At 37.9% G+C, this 27,419-nt stretch overlaps 4 protein-coding genes and 1 long non-coding RNA gene across 6 annotated transcripts; 1 reads left to right on the forward strand and 4 right to left on the reverse strand.

Annotated features, from left to right (window-relative positions):
- The first annotated feature begins 2,288 nt into the window (after window positions 1-2,288).
- Window positions 2,289-4,754, forward strand: LOC104239085 (microtubule-binding protein TANGLED). Its single transcript, XM_009793613.2, has 4 exons — window positions 2,289-2,472; window positions 3,170-3,312; window positions 3,434-3,489; window positions 3,583-4,754. The coding sequence occupies exons 1-4, from the start codon at window positions 2,377-2,379 to the stop codon at window positions 4,524-4,526; spliced, it is 1,239 nt and encodes a 412-aa protein (XP_009791915.1). The 5' UTR covers window positions 2,289-2,376; the 3' UTR covers window positions 4,527-4,754.
- A 707-nt stretch (window positions 4,755-5,461) lies between these two features.
- Window positions 5,462-8,475, reverse strand: LOC104239084 (uncharacterized). Of its 2 annotated transcripts, XM_009793612.2 has the most exons (7): window positions 7,941-8,472; window positions 7,671-7,751; window positions 7,253-7,290; window positions 6,833-6,912; window positions 6,607-6,690; window positions 6,274-6,382; window positions 5,462-6,020 (listed from the first exon to the last, which is right to left on the reverse strand). In XM_009793612.2, the coding sequence occupies exons 1-7, from the start codon at window positions 8,229-8,231 to the stop codon at window positions 5,879-5,881; spliced, it is 825 nt and encodes a 274-aa protein (XP_009791914.1). In that variant the 5' UTR covers window positions 8,232-8,472; the 3' UTR covers window positions 5,462-5,878. The 2 variants fall into 2 exon arrangements, with proteins under 2 accessions (XP_009791914.1, XP_070016583.1); XM_070160482.1 differs by lacking the exon at window positions 7,671-7,751 and having other exon boundaries at window positions 7,941-8,475.
- A 416-nt stretch (window positions 8,476-8,891) lies between these two features.
- LOC138875046 (uncharacterized) lies at window positions 8,892-10,603 on the reverse strand. Its single transcript, XM_070153857.1, has 4 exons — window positions 10,141-10,603; window positions 9,665-9,870; window positions 9,340-9,544; window positions 8,892-9,265 (listed from the first exon to the last, which is right to left on the reverse strand). The coding sequence occupies exons 1-4, from the start codon at window positions 10,601-10,603 to the stop codon at window positions 8,892-8,894; spliced, it is 1,248 nt and encodes a 415-aa protein (XP_070009958.1).
- Window positions 10,604-12,944: 2,341 nt separating this feature from the next.
- LOC138880394 (uncharacterized) lies at window positions 12,945-13,439 on the reverse strand. The gene is made up of 3 exons (XR_011403030.1): window positions 13,383-13,439; window positions 13,224-13,270; window positions 12,945-13,029 (listed from the first exon to the last, which is right to left on the reverse strand). It is a non-coding gene; the product is annotated as an uncharacterized lncRNA (long non-coding RNA).
- Window positions 13,440-25,789: 12,350 nt separating this feature from the next.
- Window positions 25,790-26,851, reverse strand: LOC138875060 (uncharacterized). Its single transcript, XM_070153872.1, has one exon. It carries the CDS (start codon window positions 26,849-26,851, stop codon window positions 25,790-25,792), a length of 1,062 nt encoding a protein of 353 aa, XP_070009973.1.
- Between the last annotated feature and the right edge of the window lie 568 nt (window positions 26,852-27,419).

Genomic DNA, 27,419 nt, shown 5'->3' on the forward strand with positions numbered 1-27,419 from the left:
CTGGACGCCATATCTTTTGCCCTCAAGTGTGGGTTTGTATGTCCAGGAGATGTTGAAGAGATCTAAGTTAAAATACTAGACTTAGTTTTATATACGATAACGAAATAGAGAAACTATAACTTGCATATAAGTGCAGATAATTGTAAAAGAGGAGTTACAAACGCATGAGTAAACATTACCTCCTGATGAATGACTTCACGTCGTCCTTGATACGAGCATGATGAATAACACGTCGTAAATTTAGCATGTAGAAAACTTTCGGACTCAGCACGGTATGTTGCTCTTGTAAAAGCTTCGAACTCGACTACATTTTACTGCAGTTCTTTCGTGCTTTAAGTAGTGATAGTTTTTTTTTCAAACTTTTGTTTAGCATTAAAAAGAGGTTATCTCTCAATTGTATTTCAAACAATGACTAAATATTAGTAAGAGGTCCAAAAAATGGCCACCCACGCAGTTTTGTGGAAATGACACCAGGTAGCCGCTTTTAAGCATGTTGTTTAAAATATATTCATAGTTTACAATGTATTTAAAGATTAGTCAATTTGTTCAAACTTTAGGACACGACATTCTGAAGTTTAAACCTCAAAGTTCACACTTCAGGACATCAATGTCCTAAAATTCGAAAATTGTGTCCAGAAATTCGAGTCTTATGTATGTCTTGATTTTAAATTAGGACACTTAATCCTAAATTTCAAATTAACAGTTTAAATATTCAAGACACTTAGTCCTGAACTTTAAATTAGTAGCTCAAATAAGTCCTGAATTTTAAATTTGCAGCTAAAAAATTTAGGATACTTAGTCTTGAAGTTTGAGTAAATTGGCTAATCTTTAAATATATTATAAATTATGCATATATGTTAAGTAGCAGGCTTAAAAGTGGCTACTAGTGCACTTCGCCCCAATTTTTACCATGAAGAATTAACCCATAGTCACTCACCTAATCTCTTAAACTAAAAATAACGGGCGGTTGTGTTATATATGTATAATTCATAGATAATATATATAACAATATATAATCAATATATAATCTATGTATACCGTTAGAAAAAGTAAACCTTGAATTTGGCCGACTATTTGTGTAACAATCCCCCTTTTCCCACTATAATTGGAAATTTTACCTCCTGTAACAAAGTATACACCCTATTTATTATAAACCAAAATTATTTTAAAATATTATTTTCTATAACTACCTTTTATATTTTATAGCAAAATGGGTATTTGTGGTATATACTACCATTGAGGCATGAAATATGCTATTTATATTTTTCCTTTTTCTTTCTTTCAATTAACACACTATTCTCTCTCAAAATTTTTCTTCTTTCTCTCTCTCTTCGAGCAACTCAAGATACATGCCCTAGTATTGATGACTGACGAGACATTAGAATATAGCAGAAGGCAACCAGGAAACAGAAATGAGTGAATTTTTCGAACGGAAAGGAGCAATATGATGAACTCTTATCAGAAATTTGTTGTACGGGTCCGACAAACTTTCTTCTCTTCTTTGCTATTTAGTCACATACAATGATACAAATACATTGTATTCTGTACAAATTCACTCAAACACATTGTATTTTTGTATAATTTGTTTTGCCTGTATTTATGTATTTCGAAGGTCTATATTTTTAATACAGATGAATACACCTGTATTCATGCATAATATACATACAGTATGCATGAATACATGATATAACATTGAAATACACTGAATACAAATATTGAAATAGAACATAATATAAATATTGAATACATTTAATTTTAAAATATAGTGAAATACAATAAAATACACTGAATACAAATAGAAATACAGTGAAAAATTAGAATTGATTTTGTTGAGTTATATTAGGAGTGTATAACTGAAAAGTCATTCTAATTAATTAGGTTGATAATGAGGCATGTTAGAATTGACTTTATTAAGTTATATTAGGAGTGTATTTATTTCCGTTATTAGACAGTGACATACCTATTTTTAAGGTGATTGTCATTACTGTATTCATGAATGCATGATGCGAATACATATGCATACAATTGCGTACAACCCAAATATTTCATTTCAAATAAAGTAATCCACCCAGGAGTTGCAAGATAAAGAAGCAAATAAATATAAAATCTCAAATGAGCCGTTTCCATTCATTTGCGGCGATGAATTCGACCGTTAGAACCCAAATATCCGTTGGCAACAAAAGTCAAGACACCTTTTTCCTTGTATACTTCTGCTTCATGTAGAAACTCAACACCTATCCCCCTACTCCGAACACCCACCCCCCCACAAAAACACTATATTGACTTCCACTACGGAGACAAAGGGAGTTTTGAGGAGCGTATAGAAAGAAGAGACCCACACTTTTCTTTTCGTTGGGTTGAGAAGTGAAAGCGAAAATGGTAGCAAGAACCCCACCAAGGTTGCAGCTTCACAAGAAAATGGTGGTGCCTCCTCCTCTTAACCCGATTCTTCTTAGAGAAACTCTTAACAAGGTTGGTGGTGCCATTCATCATTACAAGCAAGAAAAAAAAGAACTTTTTCTTCTTTGTTTATTCCTACTGGTTTCCCCACTCCACTCCACATCAATGACGCTCCTCCTCTTCTTTTGATCTTTTTTACTTGTTATCTTATAGTATTTGAATATGGAAAAGTATCAGTGCTGGGTATTTCTTACTTTTGTGAATTGGGTTCTTTTTTGTTGAGTTATAAGAGCTCAATTCTGTCAACTGGGGGATCTTTAAAGTAAGATCCTTTGATTTCAGACTGAATTCTGAGAAATGAGTTCTCATTTGTATCTGAGTTTTTTTTGGGATTGAGGAATGGCTCTTTCTTTTGGACTTATAAAGTTCAATTAGATGTATTAATAATTTCTTCAATGTTGTGTAATTTTATGGTGTCTCTAATACTAAAGGTTTCATCTTTCTATGGCGTCTGCTCTTTCTGAAAAATCTTTCTTATTGACTTCCCTCAATATTATTCTGGGTGTCAGACTCATAATTTTGATTAATCATTGGGATCTTCTGGTTTCAGATAATAAAATATTTTGATCTCAGTCATGGCTCTTTGCTGTTTCTGAAATTTCCTCCCCCCCTCAAAGTTTGGTAGTTCTAAAAGGATCATCTTTTTGCTAGAAAGGTGTTGAAAATTGCAAAACTTTAGCTGATTTTTGTGAGGTGATTTTGGTTGAAGGTGGACAAGTGTATGGCTCGATTGCAAGAGCTTCAGTACACAGTTACAGGTGGTAATAAGGTTATTTCTGGTGTAACTCTCAGTCCTCGTAGCACCAGAGGCTATTTGAAGACTAGCCTCAGATGCAAACAAGAATCTTTGAGGTACAAAAATATAGAACTACTTATTCAAATCTAGCTGATTTTTTTGTACCTTTTCTTTTTTACAATTTAATTAATGTCCTCTTAACTTGTGTAACACAATTCTTCTTATACCAATTCAAAGGATCAAGAATGCTACTTCCCGCAAATCTCCTCCAGGGAAATTGCCCACAAATGCAGGTAACTTTCTGTCTTTTATAATTAGTAACTTGTGTTTCTGGTTTCCTAAATTGTGTCAAAATTGTTGATGTTTTTGTGACTTGGTGGGAGCAGGGGAATGGCGGCGAATGTCATTACCAGCAATGCTTCTGGGAGAGACAGTGGCTGAAATTAAACAGGCAAGTCAATTTGCTAGAGAAATAGTGGAAGCAGTAGGATCCAAGGGAACAAAACCAGACCCTAAAACTCCACTCACAATCAGGAAAAATCAGAAGCCAAGCCCCGAAAACTCTGAGCTCCGATCACGTAGAAAGAGAGAGAAACAGGTAACCTTGCAAACAATGCGGTCTGAGTTCGATACACCATCAAAACAACAACGAGCAAAATCAAGAATAAACTTCAAGGTTTCTCCAGTGCAGAAGAGGGAATGTGAGAAAGAAGATTGCAAGTACATTGCGAATAGAGTGTCCCCTAGGAATAGGCCATGGGTGAAAAAGACTGTTCTTTTCCCAAACCCATTGTTCCATTCATCACCAACTTCACAGCAGCAGAAACTCACCAAAACAAAGTCTCCGGTGATTGCAAGAAATCGACAAACACCCCATAAGTTCTTGGTGAAGTCTCCGCTCAAGTCCTCAACACTTCAAGTGAAAAACAGAAGCCCTCAAAAACTTTTTGTATCTTCTCCTACCAGATTAACAAGTTTGAGCACTAAGTTATTGGTGAAGTCCCCGCCTAAAGCGTCAAAGTTTCAAGTGAAAATCAGGAGTCCTCCAAAATTTTTGACATCTCCTATTAGAGCAACAAGTTTGAGCAAGAGGTCTCCAAAGATGTCTACAGCTGCCAAATTGAGAAGGTCATTTTCTCCATCAAGATTGGCAAACAAGCTAGCTTCTTCACCCTCCAAATTGAGGTCATTTTCGCCATCAAGATTGGCAAGTAGGTTAGCTTCACCGTTAAAGAGCAAAAAGTCTGTACAGAAGATTGACGGGATGAAGATGATGATGAGTGGACTCAAACAGAGACCACGAGCTTCAACCACATCAATGCAATTCTGAGTTCAGGGAATGTAAATGAGCGTAATCATGGTTTGCGCTTGAAATTTGAGGGATTCTTTTCTGTTGAAGATATTTTCTTAATGTCCTTGTTAAAATAGTACAACAAGAGTACTTTTCCCTTTTTTCATCCCTTCTATTACTTTAAAGATTGTATAATTTGATTTGTGAACTTGTGAGGTACTTCCTCAATAATGTAAATAATAATGGTTTTCTGACGAATGAAATTTACTTTCAGTGTATAGTTTGGCTAGGTTCAATCTATCATTTCGTGAACCTCTTTAAATGAATGTTTAACTGCATACATTCTCATAGGCTTAAGAAAATGGCATGCTTTTGCACAGAAGATAAAAGCTATGGAAACCAAGGAAATAAAGATCGAAGCTACAGCTCCAAATTGAGAGAATGGCAATCCTGAAAAGGAGCTCATGCACCAAGTATGGTGACTAATACTGTCTTTCTCCTCAAAAGCTTCGTATGAGTTTGGTACGCTAATGCTTACACAGGAAGTATATATTTTTATACAATAATCTATATCAAGAAAAGTATCATCCTTGGATGGATTGCGATTAGTGGAAAGGTCAGTAATCTGGAAAAATCTTCAACTATTTAACTTGTTATAGGAAAAATTTAATCATCTAATAAAATGAAAAAGGAATATTAGTTAGAACAGAGGAATATGTTAGTCTACTTGGGAAGAGTTTAATTTGAGATGACTTTACATAGTGGACTAGAGTTTTGTGCTAAGAGAAAGCTACTTCAGAACTTCTGAGACGAGAATCTGATGATGGTGTGATCTTATGAGGTCTGTTCAAACTTAGAATGTGGGAGCGGGTTGCAGACAGAGTAAAAATATACTATTTCTCTTGCTATATAAAGCTGGTAGCTTTCCGGAGAGAGTTTTAACTTTTTATACTATGAGGTCACTTAAACATAACTACAAGGTAACAGTCCATAAAAGGTGGGATTAGTAAACTAAAAAATAAAGCAGGTTACCCGGTACAGTAGTTTATACCCTGACAGTGTAAAAATATTTTATGTAACAGAGTGAATTTTCCTAGTACAATTTGTAATGTTCCACTTGTACATCGATATCATATCACCCAATATTCAGTCAGTTGCAGCTGCTTTTCCCCGACGCTTGGTGTGTATCCCAGCATCTCATATGCTGCATAGTGCAGACCATTTTAAGGACTTTGGTAACATAGCATAAGGTTGACAGTCTGTGACTTAAATAACATTTCTCCTATGGTCCATGTGATAACTTCAGCATTGCATAGCATTTGAGGTGGTAGTCTCTGTTCAACTTGCAAGTTTTTCCACACAAGGTGGTCTCCTAGGAGGATTTTCAAGATTTAGAACCAGTCTACATGTTTGGTTGAGGCCTTAGGTTGCTTCTTGGGCTTTTGGTAGCGATTGTTCTCAAATCGGGCTTTTACAATTAAAGAATATAGCAAGTCTGCTTCTGCTGATGTATCATAAGGTGTGCTCATGATGCTACAAAATAAAAAACGACACAAAATTAATGATAAAAAGGAAGAAAGGGCAGCAGCAGCAGCAAATAAGAAAATCACAATACAATTCCAACGGCTTGAAGCCAAGAAGAGAGCACTGTTATAACATATAGATGCTATCCATGTAAACATATCTATAAACTTCTTTTCGTTTTGGGATTCTTCTTGTTGGAAAGTTCGCCCACTACCATTTTTTACAAAAGCAGGACGGAAGTTGAGTCGAGGAGTAAAAATACCTGCCAAGTAGCTCTTCAAGAATTATTCTTTGAGAAGGTGTAACATAATGAATGCAACTCCTGGGGCATTGACCAACTGCAAGATGGACTTGATAATCTTCACCATGTCCTGAATATGTACAACTTTTGGTTCACTAGCTAGATAAAACTAAGAGGATAAAACCTTCTTTATATAGACCAACCAAAGCAACTGTATAATTGTCTTTCAGTGTTTACTATGTTTCCTTTCCATTCACTAAAAAGCATTATTTTTCACTACAAATCTTTTCCTGTTAGCAGGCTAATTTTCTGATGATAGTAACAAGGAGTTCAGTATCTAGTACTACTATAGACCTTGAGAAGTAGCGCATGCAGTTCCCGTTAAAGTGGAAAAAGTGAACGCATGAGGTGCTTTCTCAGCGCATGAAAACGGACAGCCTGCATATATCATGAAAGAAAGAGATCAGGAACTATGCAAATTCTACATCGTATCATTCTGACAGTAAAGTGAATGTGCTTCCAAAAGATAGCCTACAGGAAGAATCACTTGCAGGCTACAACAGATTTTTGAAGTTGTTACCTTTTCCAATGCAAACTGTTTCGTTAACAAAGAGATCAAATGCTTCACATTCTGGTTGATCAAATGGATCCAAGCATTCCCTGTAAAACTCAAACAGTGAATATGACAAAAAAATATTACCTGAAGCACACTACTCAACAACAACAACAACAAAAAACCTAGTGTAATCCCATAAGTGGTGGGGTCTGGGGAGGGTAGCGTGCACGCAAACCTTAACCCTACCTTATAAAGGTAGAGATACTGTTTTCGATAGACCCTCGGATATGAAGGACCACTACTCCAAAAAAAAGAAAAAGAAAAAGAAAAGCAGAGCAGAGGAATGTTGCAGCAATTATCACAAGATTGGGTTGTGACTATTCAACTGAATGGAATTTCAGGATTTAGATTCAATAAGATTATAAACTTATAGCCCCAATTTACCTTTCAATGATCTCTGACTTGGTGAAGTTGGACAACATCTGCTTTCATTTCAAAAGATAAAAGTCAGCTATCATTTGAGAAAGAAAATTTAAGCAACCAAAAGATAGCATCCTGATTTGGCATTTCCTCTATAAATCTAATAGGCCTTATATTATATTCTTAGGTTTTATGAAACAGTTTGGACTTTGGAACCAAATCTTATAACTAAGGACAGAGTCTCCCTGAATTGCTTTCCATTAAACCAGTTTATTAAACCTGAAAAAACTGGTATTAGAGGACTATCTAGCTGCAGCTTTACTATCTTACTGCCTGCATATTACTCACTTGATATCATAATAAATTCTTGCTTATACTTTGGATTTTCCTGCATGTTCTACAACTCAAATTGGATGATTTGTTTGCTCTTAGGACAATTTACCTCATAGGCTTGAATGACTAGGCGAATCATTTTATCTGAACTATCCCCATCTCTCCTTACATCAGGATGAAACTTTTTAACCTGTATCCATTAATTATTAAACCAAACAAAAAAAAAAATCATCACTAGCAGTTTTAAGTATGAACCTTGCAAGCACAGAAAAGTAAAAAAGACAAACCTTTTTTTTCTTCAGAAATCAAAAGAAAAAACAGGACAATAGACATGGATTCTTGAATGGTTTATCCACAAATGCAAAATTTGTAGTATTACCTTATTCCGGAAAGCGGATTTCAGCTCATCAGCAGAGCAGTTAGGAGCAACACCAAGAACATCATATGCCAAAGAAGCATTGAGGGGTTCGTCATTACCATAATTCTGACCATAACACTTGGCTTTCGAGGAAGAAGAAGAAGAAAGGGAAGCAAAGTGGTGTGTAGAAGTCAAAGGAAAAGAAGAGGTTGATGGAAAAGTGTGGGAGTAAATATTCTCAGGAGTTGTTGGAAAGAAAGCTGAAGTTCCAATTACAGTATTTTTGTTGTACAGAGATGACCAATATTCCATCTTTCTTGATCATTTATGGGCAAAAAGAAATAAAAAGGCTATATGGGGTTAAGTGTAAGAGATATTCTGTCTCCAATTGTAGGCTTGTAGCCATTCAAGTTGTCCTCCGCCTGTGAGATTAGTGGTGAGGTTTATTTCCAAAAAGTTCACGTCACTGTCCTTTTTCTTATTATTTTTCTTGCTGCTTAAATAGGCAATTATGGATATTGTGAAAAAGGATCAAATTACACTGCTGTAGGGGGACTTAAAGAGCGAAAAAAGTAGACATACTGATATGAACGGCAATGAAATAGTAAATTAAAGAAGGAAAATGAAAGATAAAGCTGCTAATGAAAGGAAAATACAGAGCAAAAATAGATAGGATTTAATTCATTGTGTAAAAGGGACTCTAGTACAATGCTCATAAAGGAAAGAAGTAAAAAGGAATCAATAGTTGTCCTATGCTCCTTTGTGGCAATTCTTATCTTCCTACTGGACCCCATTAATAACATACAAGGACAATTGCTGGGTCAATGTGCATTTAGTGATAACTATAAAATAATTATAAAAGGACCTAACTGACCAACTCAAAACTTAGTTCCAATCCTCTAAAATAACTAACTTAACTGCCACGTCTTATCTTTTAAGCTTAACGTACAACCTTCAGAAGCTACACACTCTTCAACTCGTATCAGATCCCCCTCGTTGAAATCTTCCTTGTCCCCAAGGAAGGAAAGAAGGGAATCGAATCATAAGAGATTGGTTATCCTCCCATGTTGCTTGTTCTGAACCTGTTTGATCCCACTGGACTAACACTTGAGTGATGACCTTGTTTCCCTTTTGAACCATTCTTCTATCTAGGATCAGTGAAGGGTGAGGACAATAGGGACTGGAGAGGTCAAACACAGGGGGGTGCGCGATTATTTCTGGTAGTTTATAACAAGGCTTCAATTGAGATACATGAAAAGTGGGGTAGAGGAGTTGAGGAGGCAGTGATAACTTATAGGCTACTTCTCTTACGTTCTGCAGTATCTGATATGGCCCATAATATTTGGCTGAAAGTTTAGAAAAATGAGCACCAGACATGGTCACTTGCTCATATGTTTGTATTTTGCGGTATACCAATCACCTTTTTTGAATTGCTTGTCGAGCCTATGTTTGTTGGCCTGTTCAACCATCCTCTGTTGAGCTCTTTGCAAATGGTATTTCAGAAGTTGAAATTTAAACTCCTTTGTTAGTAAGCTTTTATCAACCTCTTCTACAGTTGAGTCTCCTGCCACATAAGGCAAATGAAGAGGTGGTGACTGTCCATACAGTGCCTCATAGGGAGTGGTCTGTATTGAAGAATGAAAGATGGTGTTGTACCACCATTCAGCTGCTGTCACATAAGAATACTAGTCCTTTTGAGAGTCAGAACAAAAGCATCTGAGGTAGGTTTCGAGGCATCTATTTACCACCTTTGTTTGACCAATTGATTGAAGGTGGTATGTTGTAGAAGTACTAAGAGTAACTCCCTGCATAGAAAATAATTCTTGCCACAATTTGCTAGTAAAGATAGGATCTCTATCGTTTACTATATCCTCTATCATCCCATGCAACTTATGAATCTGCTCCATGAATATCTTTGCAAGATCTTTATTTGAATAAGGATGTGAGAGCCCTAAGAAATGAGCATATTTAGTCAGCCTGTACACCACTACCCAAATAACCGACTTTTCTTTTGATTTTGGTAAACCCTCAATAAGTTCCATACTTATGCTACTTCATGCTATATAAGGCAACCTGAGTGGTTGCAGTAGGCCTGGGTAAGGTACTGTCTCATGTTTGTGCCTTTGACACACTCCACACTCTTTGACATATGTTTGAACATCCTCCTTTAAACCTCTCCAATAAAAAAGAGCAGCAATTCTTCTGTAAGTGTGGTCAATACCTGAGTGTCCTCCACTGACTGAGTTATGCCACAATCTCATGATCTCCTTCCTTAACTGCTCATCAGGTCTTATTACCAACTTCCTATTCTTTCTCAGTTGTTTATGTACAAATGAGTACCCCTTCACCTCAGATTTCTTTTCTTTGAGTTCTTGGATTAGGCTAATGAGTTCATCATCTAGTGACCAGCTTTGCATAATTTGGCTTAGTAAGTCTGTCTTGATTGTGGACAGAGTTAGAGCAGCTAGTTCCACCAAAGGTAATCTGGATAATGCATCTGCTGACTTGTTCTCTTTTACCTTTTTGTACTCAATGGTAAAGTCATATTGCATCAACTTAGTGATCCACTTTAGTTGAGAACCTGTATGTAGCTTTTGTTCAAGAAGAAACTTTAATGCCTTTTGGTCTGTTTTCACTGTGAATGATCTACCCATTAGATACTGATTACATTTAGAGACTGCCATGACCAATTCCAATAACTTCTTGTTATATACTGATAAAGACTAATTCCTAGGAGATAACCTATAACACTCCTCAAATTTATAAAGTTTCGAGACACGCTAATTATAGAATTAAATTATTATTATTATTTTTGTCTTGCCTATAGTGAATAAATAAATATATATATATATATATATATATATATATATATACACACACACACTTAAATAATTGGATATACAATTAGAGGAATATTAATAATTTTTAATGTTAGTAATTACTAAAAGTATGTGTAATAAAATACTACTTAAGTCAAAAAAAGAAAAAGAAAAGGGGAAGCACGTGCCAAGTAAGGCCATAAAGGGCTGTTGGACCAAACATAATAGCCTCACAGAGGCGTGAATACTTTACAAAAGCAAACAGAATTAACATTCTGTTTGATCGAGAAACACAGGCACCAACTATTCATGCAGGGAAACGAAAATTCTAGGGTTCTTCATAACTCACTTATTTTTTTTACTCAGGTATACAAAATTTTCTATTCTCAATTACCCTACAGTAGTAATAGGTAAGAGATGAATAGTTAATTCCCTTGTTTTTCCATATCAACAATAAATTTCATGTTTAGGTGTGAAACTTTAAAATTGATTAAAATACACTGGTTGTTGTAGAATCGATTGTTTGACTGGTGTCAATTAGACTGGGGTCTATGCATTGGCTCGAGAAGTTTTGAGGTGAGTTGATATAACCCTTTACTAAAGTGGTTTAACTCACAAAAGCACACACACAAGGTGTTTGATGAATTGCATAAAAGAGTTAATATATACTTAATTGGAGTAGTAAGTACCTATTAACTTAGAATTATTTTCTAGCTAAAGTTTAGATGATTATTTGGATATATATGCATAAATTTCAGATTTTTATGTTATCTTATATGCCATTTTCATGTTGAAAAATCATAAAGGATCAAAAACTTTTATAAATACTTTTAAATGTTTATTTCATTCTTATACCAAGTCTTACATTTAAGGATACCGGTATGAGTATGTATAAAAGATTTAGACTTGAAAAGTCACAAGAAGAAATTTTAGAAAGAAAAGATTTTTGGGAGTATCCTTTATTTTGAGAAGGGGTCATCGTCCAGGCCTAAGGTTCTGACCAAAGCGTTGACTTCCTGAAACTACTTGTGCCAAAGTAGGGAGCACACGAGCCGAGGGTAGGGCTGTGCATGGATCGGATCGGATCGGATCGGATTTAGCATATTTCGGATTGAAATTTCGGATTTCGGATTCCAAAAATTGCAATCCGAATCCGATCCGAATTATATCGGATTGGATCGGATTTTTAAATTTCGGATCGGTTTGGTGATCGGATTTTCGGATCGGATTGTACGTATTATTAAGGAGTGTGTATAACTGTATATGGATAATGGATGTTACATAATACAATAGCATTTAAAAGACCAAAAATAGCAAACAAATGACTATAAATTACAGCACCTCAAGATTTCACTTTTGGCTTCATTCCAATTAATAAATGTTACTAATGTCTAATAGTATAGACTTATAGTATTGTAACTGTATAGTACTGTAACTGGTTAAAGCTGACAGTCTTTAAAAATATTCAAAGTTATGCAGTTATTCAAAGTTATGCAGAAAGCCAGAAACATAGCTAACAAGTTATGCAGTTAGCAGTTATTCAAAGTTATGCAAAAAGTACTATACAATTATAGTATTGTAACTGTATAGTACTGTAACAAGTTATGCAAAAAGTCTTTAAAAATATTCAAAGTTATGCAGTTATTCAAAGTTATGCAGAAAGCCAGAAACATAGCTAACAAGTAACAATTACAACTTACAAGACCAGAAGCATAGCAGAAGAGCAGAACTGCAGAAACACAAAATGGAACCAAGTTCTACTGATCATTCGAACAGTTACATAACTGTAACATAGAACCAAAACATAACTGTAACTCCAGAAGCATAGCAGAAGAGCAGAACTGCAGAAACACAAAATGGAACCAAGTTCTACTGATCATTCTAACTGTTACATAACTGTAACATAGAACCAAAACATAACTGTAACTCCAGAAGCATAGCAGAAGAGCTGAACTGCAGAAACAGAAAATGGAACCAAGTTCTACTGATCATACTAACAGTTACATAACTGTAACATAGAACCAAAACATAACTGTAAGTCTGTAACTCCAGAAGCATAGCAGAAGAGCAGAACTGCAGAAACACAAAATGGAACCAAGTTCTACTGATCATTCTAACTGCAGATAACTATAACTGTAACATAGCTAACAGTCCAGTTCTACAAAATTAACTAAAATCCCAGAATTCCCTAATGCAGCAGCTTTAACCAGAATTCCCTAATGCAGCAACCTTAAGTTCTGGCACACTGGAACTGAAATCCTCAACCTGGCACACTTTCAAGTTCTGCAATACTACACTTGTCAAAAATGAGAGAGTCAGTAAATGTGTATCATGTCAAGTTGGGCAGCCTGTGCAACAGCCTAATGCAGTAGCTTGACTGCTTGGTGGTAGAACAAAACAATACAATAGAGAAGGCTTAATGCAGCAGTTTGGTTCAATTTATTAGAAGGCTTAAGAAAACTTTTAACATGCCACGAACTCGTACCTTTTATATGTCGACGATGCAAGGCTCTCTTCCGGTATTAATCAAGTCTGTAGAATAAGATAGTAATAGAATAAATTAGTTTAAAAATAATCTAAAGAAACATAACATAAGTATACATTAAACACAAGTAAAGTAATAGAAGAAATAAGATAGTCTTACCCGCTTCAAGTTGTTCAAGATTATCTAAATCTTCTTCAATTTTAACCGGAGTTGTTGATTCATTTCGAAGCCAATCTTGGACACACACAAGAGCTTGAACCAATCTAGGTGTCAATGAAATCCTAAATGGATCAAGTATGCGTCCACCGGTACTAAAGGCTGATTCTGAGGCAACACTAGAAATAGAAATGGCTAGCACATCACGTGCCATCTCAGCAAGTGCGGGAAATCTGGGTGAATTCAACTTCCACCACCCCAGAATTTTAAAATTTTCAAAGTCTTCCTCAACATCTTCACCCAAATATTTATCTAACTCTGTTTTAGAATCAATTCCTTCACCCTTCTTATGCTTCTTTAAATCTAACATGAATTTTGAAAGCGATGATGAAGAAGTAGATGAAGTTGGAGAAGATGGACATGAACTAGGGGAAGATGGAGAAGATGGACATGAACCGGAAGATGGAGAATATGGAAATGAACCAGAACTACCATTCTTCTTTGCATACACATTGAACAAAGATTCCATGTATGTCTTCATCTCAATTTGTATTTTCACACCTATTGTTTCTCCAAACATGGCAGCAAGAACAAACGAAAGAGATTGAAACTTGTGGCGTGGATCGAACACACATGAAATAAAAATCATTTTGTTCATCTTTTGTGGATCCCCCAATACTTATCAAACTTCTCTTTCATATTATTTGCCATTTCTTTCAAGGTAGCATCTTCACTTTGCATCAACTCTTTCAAAGAAGAACCAACAACACATATCTCAAGAAAGTGCACATTAGACGTAATATAAAGTGTACCTGATACCTTCAAGGTGAGTTCATAAAATATTTCAAGAAACTTTACAATACGTCTTACACTATCCCAATCACTACTTAAAAGTGGACCTGCCGGCTGTCCATCCTCACAAATACAGTTAGCAATACATGACATCAAACCATAATCAATATCACAATATTTTGTAAAGGCTTCCTCATAAACTGTAGCAACCTTCAACATCAAATATGTGGAGTTCCACCTAGTAGGAACATCCAAGCACAATGATTTTTTAGAAGTTATCCTATCTAGATCACAACATTCTTTAAACTTCTTCCATCTTGCTGGAGATTGTCTAATGTACCTAACATGCTTGTCTTATTCGTTCCACAGACACACTCCCTTCTCTCAACCCATCTTGAACAACTAGATTGATGATGTGAGCCATACATCTAACATGAACATGCTTACCTTCCATCAAGTTAGTGTTCCATCTAGTAAATTGTTTGGATAATTCTTTAACCATGACATCGTTAGAACTTGCATTATCAACTGTCACAGTAAATACTTTATCCACCCCCCATTCAAGTAAACACTTAGCAACACCACTAGCTAAATCTTGACCTTTGTGACTAGTAATTGGACAAAAATTTAATATCTTTTTATGCAAATTCCAATTCTTGTCAATGTAATGTGCTGTAACACACATATAGTTAATTCTTTGAATTGATGTCCATGTATCAGTCGTAATACAAATTCTCTGTTTTGATTCTTTAAAAATTGACTTCAAAGCAAGTTTTTCATCATGGTAAATCTCAAAACAATCTCTAGTCATAGTAGTACGAGATGGAATATGAAATAAAGGTTGAAGAGCTCTCACGAAGTCTCTAAATCCATCCTTTTCAACAGAAATGAAGGGTTGTTCATCTATAATTATCATACGAGCTAAAGCCCTCCTACATGCCTCTTGATCAAATTTCCAAGGGATAAGTGAGACATCACCTGTTTGACCTTTCGATTGAAAAGCTAATTTTGTCTGGCTTGTCTCCGGTTTGTGGGGATTGTTCGGACACTTGAGAAGATGTGATAGCAAATTACTTGTACCACTGTTTTTGGTGTTAGCTACATATTCTTCTGGACAGTACTTGCATTTCGCTTTTTTAACACCCTCGTCATCAGTGAACTTACTGAAGTGTCGCCAAGCCACTGATCTTTCTTTCATAATTTTTCTTTTCTTCGAACCAAAATCAGATTCGACGTTGCTTGTGGAATCATTTGAAGCACCACTTTCACCACATTTTACAAGGGCTTGAACTTTATTCACCATCTCTACCTCATCTTCCATCTACGAAACAAAACAAAAAATTAAAATTAAAATCGGATTCAAAATAGTAGTATAGTATGGTCTATTTCTGTTTAAGAAAATCAAGAGTGAAACCCCCAATTTATTTCATCAATTTTATCCGAGAAATAAAAGAGAACAAAGAGACCTAACCCTAGTGTCTTTCTTAAGAATTTCATCAATTCTTAGTGTCTTACCAGTTACCAGTGTGGTCGCCGGGAAACTACGAGCAGGAGGGACCAGCTTGAGCGTTGAGGCGTCGTGTGAAGACTGAAGTGAGCAGCACCAGCACAGCAGTCTCTGGGTGCGACACTGCGAGTCTGCGACTTGTGAGGACTGAGGCGTGAAGAAGAGTGAAGACTGAAGCTGTGAAGTAGTGAAGTGAGAGTGAGGACTGAGTCTGAGCTGCTGAGGCGTGAGAACTGAGAAAGTGAGAAGGGTTAAGTGTTAACTGAGAAAGTGAAAAGCAGAACGCAGCAACATCAGAAATTTGTTTATGAGAATTAGACGGAGGCAGCTAGGGCTGTGAATGAAATAAGGGTTAGGACTTAGGTGACCTAAGTAACCCTAAATATAATATTATTATTTATTATTTCCTTAATAAATTCGGATTTCGGATCGGATCGGGTTTAAACTATACAAATCCGAATCCAATCCGAAAATCCGAAATTTTAAAAAATCAAATCCGAATCCGATCCAAATATCTGAAATCCGAAATCCGAAATCCGAAATTTAGTGGATCGGATCGGATTTCGGATATCCGATCCAAATGCACAGCCCTAGCCGAGGGTTTCGTTGCTGAGAATTTACTTAGCCATGATAAGGTATGAAATATGAGCACTGAGAACCATGAGGCGAGTGACACCTCGTGGATTGAGCCTATTCGATCAGGTTGGGATCGAACCCATGCCGATCACACGGTGACTCAGACAGAATTAAGTTAGGATAGTTGGAACTCCCAAAGTATAAAGTGAAGTATTTTTTTATAAGAAAGAAAAATAAAAGAATTTCTTTTAGAATATTCATAAATTGCTATTATGCAATTATTTAGAATTATTCTTATAAGCTTTATGTTTTACATGCATTTAGAACCTTTGCTCATAATGTATATGTTATTGAAGTTTCGCCCCTATTGTTGAGGCTCACTGAGTAAAATAGATGGTACTGACATTCTCTTTTGGGAACCTACGTTGGTCTGCGGTACAACGTAGGAACCGGGTTTGCAGGCGAGCAAGTTACGAGATAGGACTTCCTTCTCTTCCAGTGCTATTGGTGAGCTCCGCTTTTGTTCGTGGAGTATTCCTTAGAGTCATCTTTATTTAGTTATTTCTTTGTTACTTAGAGACTGGCCAGGAAATCTCATGTCCTGAGCAGTGCGTCAGTTTATCAGTAGAGGCTTCATAGACATAGTCGTTGGGTTAAGATTCAGATATTTTTGATAATAACTTAGCAGTATTTTATTGGTTACTATGAATAAAGTTTTGGAGTTGATTTATTTAAATATTTAAAATTAATCAAAAGCATTTGGTTAGAGTATTGCCTTGTTGCATATAAAGTTTGGGGTTATAATAGATTTGATAAGCAGAGATGGTTCGCTCGGTCATGTTTAGTGATTGAATGCCGGTCCCGACTTGTTCAAAAAATGGGTCGTGACATAACCCTTTACTTAGGTATGCAACAGACTGCCCCTTCTGCATTAATATAGCTCCAATGCCCATGCTGCATGCATCAGTCTCTATTTCAAATGGTATTGAGAAGTCAGGAAGCACCAGTACTGGTGCTGAGGTCAGGGCTTCCTTCAATCTGTTAAATGCCTTAGTGGTTTGATCAGTCCATATAAAGTTGTCCTTCTTCAATAGCTCAGTGAGTGGCTTACTGATTTATCCATACCTTTTAATGAACCTTCTATAGTACCCAACCAAACCTAGGAACCGTCTTAACTATTTGAGATTGATGGGCACATGCCATGTCTAAATAGCTTCTATCTTCTTTGGGTCTGTGGCCACACCTTCAGCAGAGATGTAGTGCCCCAAATATTCCACCATATCAGCTGCAAAGACACACTTGCTCTCTTTAGCAAATAGCTGATGTTTAACCAACAGATCAAAGGTAACTCTGAGGTGTTGTAGATGTTTATCCATGCTCCTACTAAACACCAAAATGTCATCAAAGAATACTAGGATAAATTTCCTTAGATACTCTTGGAAAATGTGATTAATTAAACCCTGAAAGCTGGAAGGAAAATTGGTTAAGCCAAAGGGCATCACCGGGTACTCATAATGTCTTGAGTGAGTTTTAAATGCTGTTTTGTGGACATCTGAGGGAACCATTCTAATCTAGTGATAACCAGCTCTTAAATCTATCTTGGAATAGACTTGTGAGCCCCCTAATTTATCCAATAACTCCTCAATGATGGGTATTGGGAATTTATCCTTCATAGTGACCTTGTTTAGAGCTCTATAATCCACACACAATCTCCAAAAGCCATCTTTTTTCCCTACCAAAACCATAGGTGATGCATATGAGTTGTAACTATACTGAATTATGCCTTGACTTAACATTTCCTGCACCATCTTTTCTATCATATCTTTCTGTATGGGTGAGTACCTGTAAGGTCTTGAGTTCACAGGGTTGCTTCCTTCTAACAAGGGAATATGATGATCAAATACTCCTCTGGAAGGAGGTAATTGTTTAGGCTCCTCAAACAACTCATTGTATCCATCTAGCAACTGTTGAATTTCCACTCTCCTTTCTGCAGCTATGTCTGGTTGGTCAACTTCAACATTTTTCTCTATGCAAACTCAGATTATGAAAATCTGAGTAGTATCCACTGATATCTTGTGGAGTGCCTTGGCATCTACAATTTTAAAAGAAGGTTGGATCCCTTATAATGTCACAATTTTTCCTTGATACACAAATTGCATCCACAACTTCTCAAAATTGACCTTGATGTCTCCCAATTTACTCAACCATTGGATACCAAGTACTATATCAAAACTTCCTATAGGAAGTACTAAGAATTCATCCTGAAACATGGTTCCTTGCATTAACTATTTGAACTCTTTACTTCCCTTTTACAGATTGAATGATTCTCCCATCTGCTACTGAGACATCATGTGGACTGATTTGATGAATTTTTCATCCCATCTTCATAGGTTCCTTCTCATTTATAAAATTATGGGTAGAACCACAATCAATGAGAACACTAATTAGTCTTTGCTCAGTGAATCCTTGGATTTTGAGTGTCATGTACCCCTTTGAGCCATTCGGGGATTGTAGAGAAATTTCATAATTCTCAGTTGGTTCCTCTTCAAGCTCTTGAACCTCAAGGCACTCTTCCTGCTCCTCTGGTTCTTCCTGTGTAGTGAAGCCTTTTTCTCCTATCTCTAGAGAATAGATTTGCTTTTGCCTTACATTTGTGACCAGACACAAATTTTTCATCACAAAAAAAAAAACACATCTCATTGGCTCTCTTCTCATCCATTTCTGCTGGCGTTAGTCTCCTTCTTCTATTATTGTTAAAAGCTACAGTGATTGGCTTCTTGTAGTTAGGCAAGTTACTTCTATGCATCCCTCCAGAACCTTGACCTTGAGAGCCTCTTGAGGAAGCAGGCCCTGCATATGCACTTTTGATAGTCTTTCTTTGGTGCAACAAAGCTAGCTTCATGTAGCCTGGCTAGATAGTAAGCTTGGGGCAGGCTACAAGGGTTCCTATCTTCACTACATTGCTAAACTCATGTTTCAAATTGTTCAAAAAGATACTGATAGCATGCTCCACAGACAAATTGATCCTGGTCATCACACTAACAAAATACTTCTGATAGTCTTTGACTAAACCTGTGTGCTTAACATTCATAAGTTCTATCATGGGTCTGAATATTCGCCCCAAAGCTGTCACATAAAGCCCATAAGTATTCTTCCCGAGTTGGAAGAGGCATGTGTCCTCTACTCCTCATATATTCTAGTTGCCACTGTAGGGCATCACCCTCAAAGTGCAATGAAACTAGCTTCATCTTCTGTTTGATTGTAACTTCCTCATCAGCAAAAAACTGTTCTACCTTATACAACCATGTCCTCAAGTATTTCCTATTAAACTTTAGAAATTCAACCTTGTTGTATTTTGTGAATGGTAAGTTAGGTAAGGGCAAATTGGGATTGGTTGTGGTCTGTTGGTGCTGATTGGTAACAGGAGTGTTCTGGTAGTGAGGAAGGGTTGCTGTATAAGGAATTTGGTGGTATAAAAGTGGTGGTATATGTGTGTTATGGGTATAATAGGAAGTGAGGTATGACCGTGTTTGGTAAAATAAAGTGTAGGGGGGCTGCAATCCTACTGGTGACCCTTAGCTTAGTTGCTGAGTGGTAGGATAGCTACTGCCTTGGCTATATGGAGTGTTCAAGGATTGTGGTTGAATGTTGCAGCTCTAGAGTAGGGTGATTGGAAATTCTATGGTCTTTGGGTGTAAAACATGGAGGGTTGTATAGGAGGTTGGGGTACCATTGGTATTCTATTGGAGTTGGGTGAATTTGGGAGCCTTGAGCTATGAGAGTGTGACTAAGTGATGCAACTGAAGCTGCAAGAGCTCTAGTTAGTATAGGTTTGGGGCTAGAGAATTGTCATGCTCCAAACTAGGGGAGGCACAACTGTCACTCGATACTGTATTCGATCGAGTTAGCCACTAAACATATTAGCTAACTAAACCGGGGGCCCAACAGATCGGGCAGCACAACATCTGAAATACTAAGCCTGGACCATTAAGGTCATGACCTGAATAACAATAAGCCATATAAACAAAGGTAGACGAGCCAAAATAATAAAGTACTAGCTGGCCGACGAGGCCGAGATTGGAGACATACATGCCTACACACATATATATACATGCCAAGCCTATGGGCTGGAGACTGAAAGCTACAAAAAGAAACCAAGAATACTGTGTCCATAATAGCCTCTAAGAGTGTCATAAGCACTGTCAGAACAAGGCCCCGACTATACCCAAACTGTACACAAAAGTAACCATCCTATGAAAGCTCCAGGAAGAGGTGGAGCTTACCAACTCACAGCTGAACCCCAAAATCCTAGCGGAGGGGTCGATCGGAGTCCCTACCTGGACCTGCACGCACGAAACAAAAATGCAGTGTCCCCAGGCAACGGGACATCAGTATGAATAAAAATGTACTGGTATGTAAGACAGAAAGTAGAATCATACATAGCTGATGTAAAAAAATAATAGTGAAACCACCTGACACTGAAACTCTTATAGCCTCCATGACCGACATTCGACCTCATAGTAATCAATTATGTATGGTATGCTCGTGTAAGCATATGTCGTGAATACATATATATTGATGCAAATGCATGACATACCCAACCAAATGCTAGCAATGACGGTCTCTCCCGGTAGATAACCGGTATCATATTGCCAACCTGTGGCCATCTGTACAATATATATAGTTTTTCGGGCAAATAGGCCCCTTACCTACGATTATAGCTCAAAGTCCATGCATAATATGTCATGTATGATATGAGATTTGAATGCACATAATAGGCCATAACAAGGACTTAGCCAATCTTGGCTCATTGGTACTCTTATTCTTATAATCTCATAATCACCTTCGTATCGCATACACTTGTCTCGTGGAACCTCATATGTTTTCTTTGAATAAATAAGCTTGAAAACTTAACTCGACTTTTAGAAAGATAACTTAACTCTGAAGATGTTCATAAAAAGCTTAAGGTGCTTCACTTAGTCCTTATACATGATTTCTTGATAATTAGCAAAGGAAAGTATATCAAAAATCAAGTGTTTTAATAGTTTAAACGTAAAATTTATATTTGAGATATTTTGAAATCGATGTGTCACTTTAGAGATTTTAAAATATACTTTAACAAGGAAGAAGGACTGATCGTAAATACTAAATGCCTTTATTTTGTTTAGTCACACAACCCAAAAACGAATAAGAATTCATATATATAGACATATGGAAAAGAAAACCGACAAAATGACATATATAGATGTCGAATACCCTAATTAACTGAACGAGTGGAATATCAACCCAATAGCATCATAAAAATACTTCAGCTACGATCCCAATGCCTTTCACAGAAGGTCTTTCTAGCAATAGAATAGTAAAATATCACATTTGACGTCTTAGGAATTTCCAAGAATTCGTGCAAAAAGGAAGGACGGAGCTTAGCCTTAACATACCTTCCCAACGAACGTCCGAATGCCTGTAGTTCCTTCACGAAAGTTGTTCCTTACATCCTAAGCTTCGCAAACACTATATATATGCAGCTTATACACACCTATAAATAGTTCATAATTGAGTTTAAATCGGTAGATTTGCCATATGGCCCTAACTTGACGAAACGTCCGTAGAACTTTGTAAAAACGATCATAAAAGAGTCCCAAGATGATTACCTTGGAAAATCAAGTATAAAGCCTGAAGAACCAGCAAGAACAACAAATTCCTATCTTCCAAAAATAGCTCCAAACACAGCTAATAGAAGGGGGAAACGATTGCAAAGTGTAGAGATTGAGTTTCTAGGCACGGGGACGAACTTTAATGGTATAAATCGTTAAAAACGTACCTTAATCACTCAAGAACACCATGGAACCCTCTCTTCAGCTCCCTCACTGTTTTGGGGCGAAAATGAAATGTTTTGGGGTCTTACAAGTCGGATTTTCCGACTTATACCACTTGTTTGACTCAACTCGGTTCGTGACCCAGTTTCAGCCTGGACAGCCCGGGTAAAACATCCATAACTTTTTACTCCAATGTTTGTTTGATGTGAGGTATTCTTGGTTGAGAACTAGACTTGTAGACATTCAATTATATAGGTTGTGGGTCCCATAACTCATTATATATTGGGAGAAATGATCTGATACATTTGACCCAAAGTTTAGAAAAATTATTAGAGAAATTTACGATAACCTTTGCCGACCTTTATTTCGCAACTTGCTTGACTCCAAAACTTAACATGTGACCCGTGTGATATTATAATACCTCATAACACACTATTCTTAGTATATTATACACTCTTAGTCTTATCCCACAGGTGCAAGTTAACTTAAACCTTCCGAACGCGCTGGGTGCTACCCGAGCCATTTCTTTAACCACGAACCTTTGTTTAAGGGATTCCTTTGACCTAAAGCTTTAGTTAGTTCCTTGATATTACCACACATTTTCAGTCTTATTCTCCCAATGTGCTATACCCAATCGTATATACCTAATATAACCACGCCACATTATGTATATTACGTACGAGAAGAGAAAAAAACACATGGGGTCTCACAGTCTCCCTCCCTTAAGAACATTCGTCCGCGAATGAGTCAAATCAATTCCTTGGTTTCATTTTTTTCCCCGCTAATACGTTATTTGCGAGGCTATATTTGTTACATTTGCAAAGCATAAATCAAATTCTGAAGATTCCAACTACTAGGCTTCTATAGCTATCTCGCAATAAGAAATTTAAATTGCACTTTCTTGTCATTTAAAAATCCAATTAAGTGTTGTAAAGAAATAATTGCCAATTATTTAAATACAACTCACCTTAAGTCATAAATAGGTAGGGGTACTTCTTCCTTATTTCCTTCTCAGCTTCCCAGGTCATTTCCTCGATGTTGTTATTTCGCCATAATACTTTCACGGAAGCCACTTCTTTAGTTCGAAGCTTTCTTACCTGCCGATCTAAAATAGCTACTGGTACCTCTGCGTAAGATAAGTCTTCAGCAATGTGAATATCCTTAATGGGCGTAATACATTAAGGATCTCCAATGAACTTCCACAATATAGATACATGAAACACAGGATGGACTGCTCCCAATTCTGAAGGCAAATCAAGCTCGTACGCCACCCTACCAATCCTCCGAATAATCTTATACGGTCCAACATACCTGGGGTTGAACTTCCCCTTCTTTCCAAATCGCATGATGCCCTTCATAGGCGATACTTTCAGGAAAACCCAATCTTCTACATCAAACTCTAAGTCTCGTCGTCGAACATCTGCATAAGACTTCTGCCGACTTTGTGCTGTACGCAGCGGTCTCTAATAAGTTTTAACTTTTCCATTGCTTGCTGGACTAAATTATGACCTAGCAACTCTGCTTCCCCGACCTCGAACCAACCGATCGGCGACCTACACTTCTGCCCGTATAGTGCTTCGTAAGGGGCCATCTGAATACTAGTTTGGAAGCTGTTATTATAAGCAAACTCAATAAGAGGTAGATGATCATCCCAACTTCCTTTAAAATCTAGCACGCATGCACGTAACATATCCTCAACTATCTAAATAGTACGCTCTACCTGTCCATCAGTTTGCGGATGAAAAGCTGTGCTAAGATTTACCTGCGTGCCTAGACCCTTCTGAAAAGATTTCCAAAAATGTGCTGTAAATTGAGCCCCTCGATCAAAGATAATAGATAATGGTACCCCGTGAAGGCGCACAATCTCCCGAATGTAAAGCTTGGCATAATTCTCGGCTGAATATGTCGTCCTGACTGGCAGGAAATGAGCAGATTTTGTAAGCCTATCAATAATTACCCAAATAGAATCATACCTCCGTGGAGTGCGAGGCAAACCGGTGATGAAGTCCATATTTATCATGTCCCATTTCCATAATGGAAGTTCAATACACTGAGTTAGGCCTCCAGGCCTCTGATGTTCGGCTTTAACTTGCTGGCAGTTAGGAAATTAGGCTACCATCTCCGCGATATCTTTTTTCATTCCATTCCACCAATAGATCTGTCGAAGGTCCCGATACATCTTTGTCGCTCCGGGGTGAACTGCATATCTAGAATAATGGGCCTCCAAAAGAATCTTGGCGCGGAGTTCTCCGACTGTCGGTACACATAAGCGGCCCTGGTATCTAAAGACTCCATCTCTAGTTAGCTCAAATAAATATTGTCGCTGCTGTGAAATACTTTCCCTCAGTTTTATAAGCTTAGGATCCTCGTGTTGTCGCTCTTTCACTTTAGTAACAAAAGAAGATTTTGCCGTATTCTGAACGAGAATGCATCCACCCTCTGTATCTACCAAACGCACCTGCAAACTAGCTAGCTGGTATAGATATTTGGTCATCTTGACCTTATCAACTTTAACATGTCTTAGACTGCCCATGGACTTCCGGCTAAGAGCATCAACAACAATATTAGCTTTGCCGGGATGATATAAAATATCAACATCATAGTCCTTTAGTAATTCTAGCCATCTTCTTTGTTGTAGGTTCAACTCCCTCTGTTTAAATAAATACTGAAGGCTCTGGTGGTCGGTGAAAACATCAATATGAACCCCATATAGATAATGCTGGCAAATCTTTAGGGCGAAGACAACTGCAGCTAACTCAAGATCGTGCGTAGGATAGTTCTGTTCATGTTTCCGCAACTGTCTAGAGGCGTACACGATAACCTTACCATGCTGCATAAGAACACAACCTAGGCCAATTCTTGAGGCATCACAATAGACAACATAACCCTCGGTGCCATCCGGAAGAGTCAAGACAGGTGCCGTCGTAAGCCTTTTATTTAGCTCCTGAAAACTTTGTTCACATACCTCAGTCTACTGAAACTTAGCTCCCTTATGTGTCAGCTTCGTCAATGGTGCAGAAATAGAGGAAAATCCTTCCACAAACCTTCGGTAATACCTTGCCAAGCCTAAAAAGCTACGAACCTCTGTCGGATTCAAGGGCTTGGGCCAAGTCATCACAGTTTCAATCTTTTGGCCATCAACCTTGATACCATCACTGGTAATAACATGACCAAGAAAAGCTACAGAAGTTAGCCAAAATTCACATTTAGAGAATTTAGCATATAACTTGTAGTCCTGGAGAGTCCGCAATACAACTCGCAAGTGATCCGCATGCTCGGCTTCCGATCGTGAATATATCAAGATATCATCAATAAACACAATCACAAATTCATCCAAGAATGGTTTGAATACCCGGTTCATAAGATCCATAAAGGCTGCTGGGGCATTTGTAAGCCCAAAAGACATGACAAGGAATTCAAAAGGGCCATACCCCGTCCTAAATGCTGTTTTTGGGATATCAATATCCCTGACTCGTAGCTGATGATAACCGGATCGCAAGTCGATCTTTGAAAAGCATTTGGAACCTTGTAACTGGTCGAACAAGTCATCAATCCGTGAAGAGGATACTTATTCTTGATAGTGACTTTATTTAATTTCCTGTAGTCAATACACATCCGCAATGAGCCATCTTTCTTTCGAACAAAGAGCACCAGAGCACCCCATGGGGATGTACTTGGCCTAATAAAGCCTTTATCGAGCAAGTCCTTCAATTGTTCTTTCAATCCCTTAGCTCCGCACGAGCCATTCTGTAGGGAGGAATGGATATAGGCTGCGTATCAGGAAGGAAATCTATAGCAAAATCGATTTCCCTTTCGGGGGAAATTCCTGGAAGCTCTTCAGGGAATACCGTCGGGAATTCATTCACAATAGGAACCGATTGAAGAGTCGCTGGCTCCTTATCTATATCCCTGACATGAACCAGATGGTATATACAGCCTTTAGCAATAAACTTCCGAGCCCTAAGGTATGAAATAAACTTACCTTTGGGCGTGGCTGCATTACCTTTCCATTCAAGGACAGGCTCACCCGGAAAATGAAATCGGACCAACTTTGCACGACAATCAATATTAGCATAACAAGCTGCCAACCAATCCATACCCATAATGACATCGAAGTCTACCATAACCAATTCCACTAAATCAACAGAAGTTGGACGGTCATTAATTAACACTGTACAACCTCGATAGACATGATTAGCAACAATAGAGTCGCCAACTGGCGTAGACACCTCAACTGGATGTGGCAATAACTCAGATCTCATGTCAAGCTTACCAGCAAAAAATGGAGTAATATATGAAAATGTAGAGCTGGGATCTATCAATGCATAAATGGCATGAGAATGTATTGTCAATATACCTGTGACAACATCTGGGGATGCCTCTGAATCCTGTCGGCCTGTGAGTGCATAAAAGCGGTTCTGTCCACCACTAGAACCTGAGGTGTCTCCTCCACCTCTCCCCCTACCACGTCCCTGAGTAGACTGTGGACCTAGTCGGGGAGCACGGACTGAGGGCGAAGAGGCTGTTGTGGATCCTAAAGGCTGAGCTAGTGCACCTCTACCTAAAACCGGGCACCGACTAATAAAATATCCTGTCTGCCCACAATGATAACATGCACTCGAACCCTGTCTACACTGCCTGGTGTGCAGCTTACCGCACTGAGTACATGGAGGAATAAGCTGTTTCATTTGTGCGGAATGCTCCTGTCGACGGCTCTCAGGCTGGCCTGAGCTCTGCCCCAGTCCTGACTGAATATAACGATCAAACCGCTGACCCTGCATCTGTGGTGGGAAACTACCTGCTGATCAAGGTGGATATCGATGGAGTGGGGGCTTGAAATCACCCCGTGACTCCCTATAAGACCCCATAGTACGAGCCCTCTTACTCCGCTCCCTATCCCTGCGGCTATCACGAATCCGACGGGAAAGGTCCTCTATAGTCTGAGCGAAAGCCTGTATGCGGGAAATATCTACATCATCCGATAGGGATGCTACCCTACAGTCCCTAATCAGATGATCCCCCAAACCATACACATAATGATGAACTCTAGCCCTCATGGTACGTACAATATCTGGTGCATACCTCGCCAAAGAATTAACCTTATGGCTATAATCCCTCACACTCATATCCCCCTGCTTCAAGCTAAGAAACTGGTCAAGACGGGCCTCCCGAACCTCCCGTGGCAAATAATGGGCTAAAAAAGCCTCAGAGAAGCCCTCCCACTCTGCTGGTGGAGCATCAGGTCCTCTAGATCTCTCCCATGCCTCATACCATAGGACGGCTATATCACGTAGTCGAAAAGAAGCCAACTCCACAGCCTCAGTGACGGAGGCATGCATCACCCTTAAT

Source organism: Nicotiana sylvestris, chromosome 1 (genome assembly GCF_000393655.2).
Source record: "Nicotiana sylvestris chromosome 1, ASM39365v2, whole genome shotgun sequence".
NCBI lineage: Eukaryota > Viridiplantae > Streptophyta > Magnoliopsida > Solanales > Solanaceae > Nicotiana > Nicotiana sylvestris.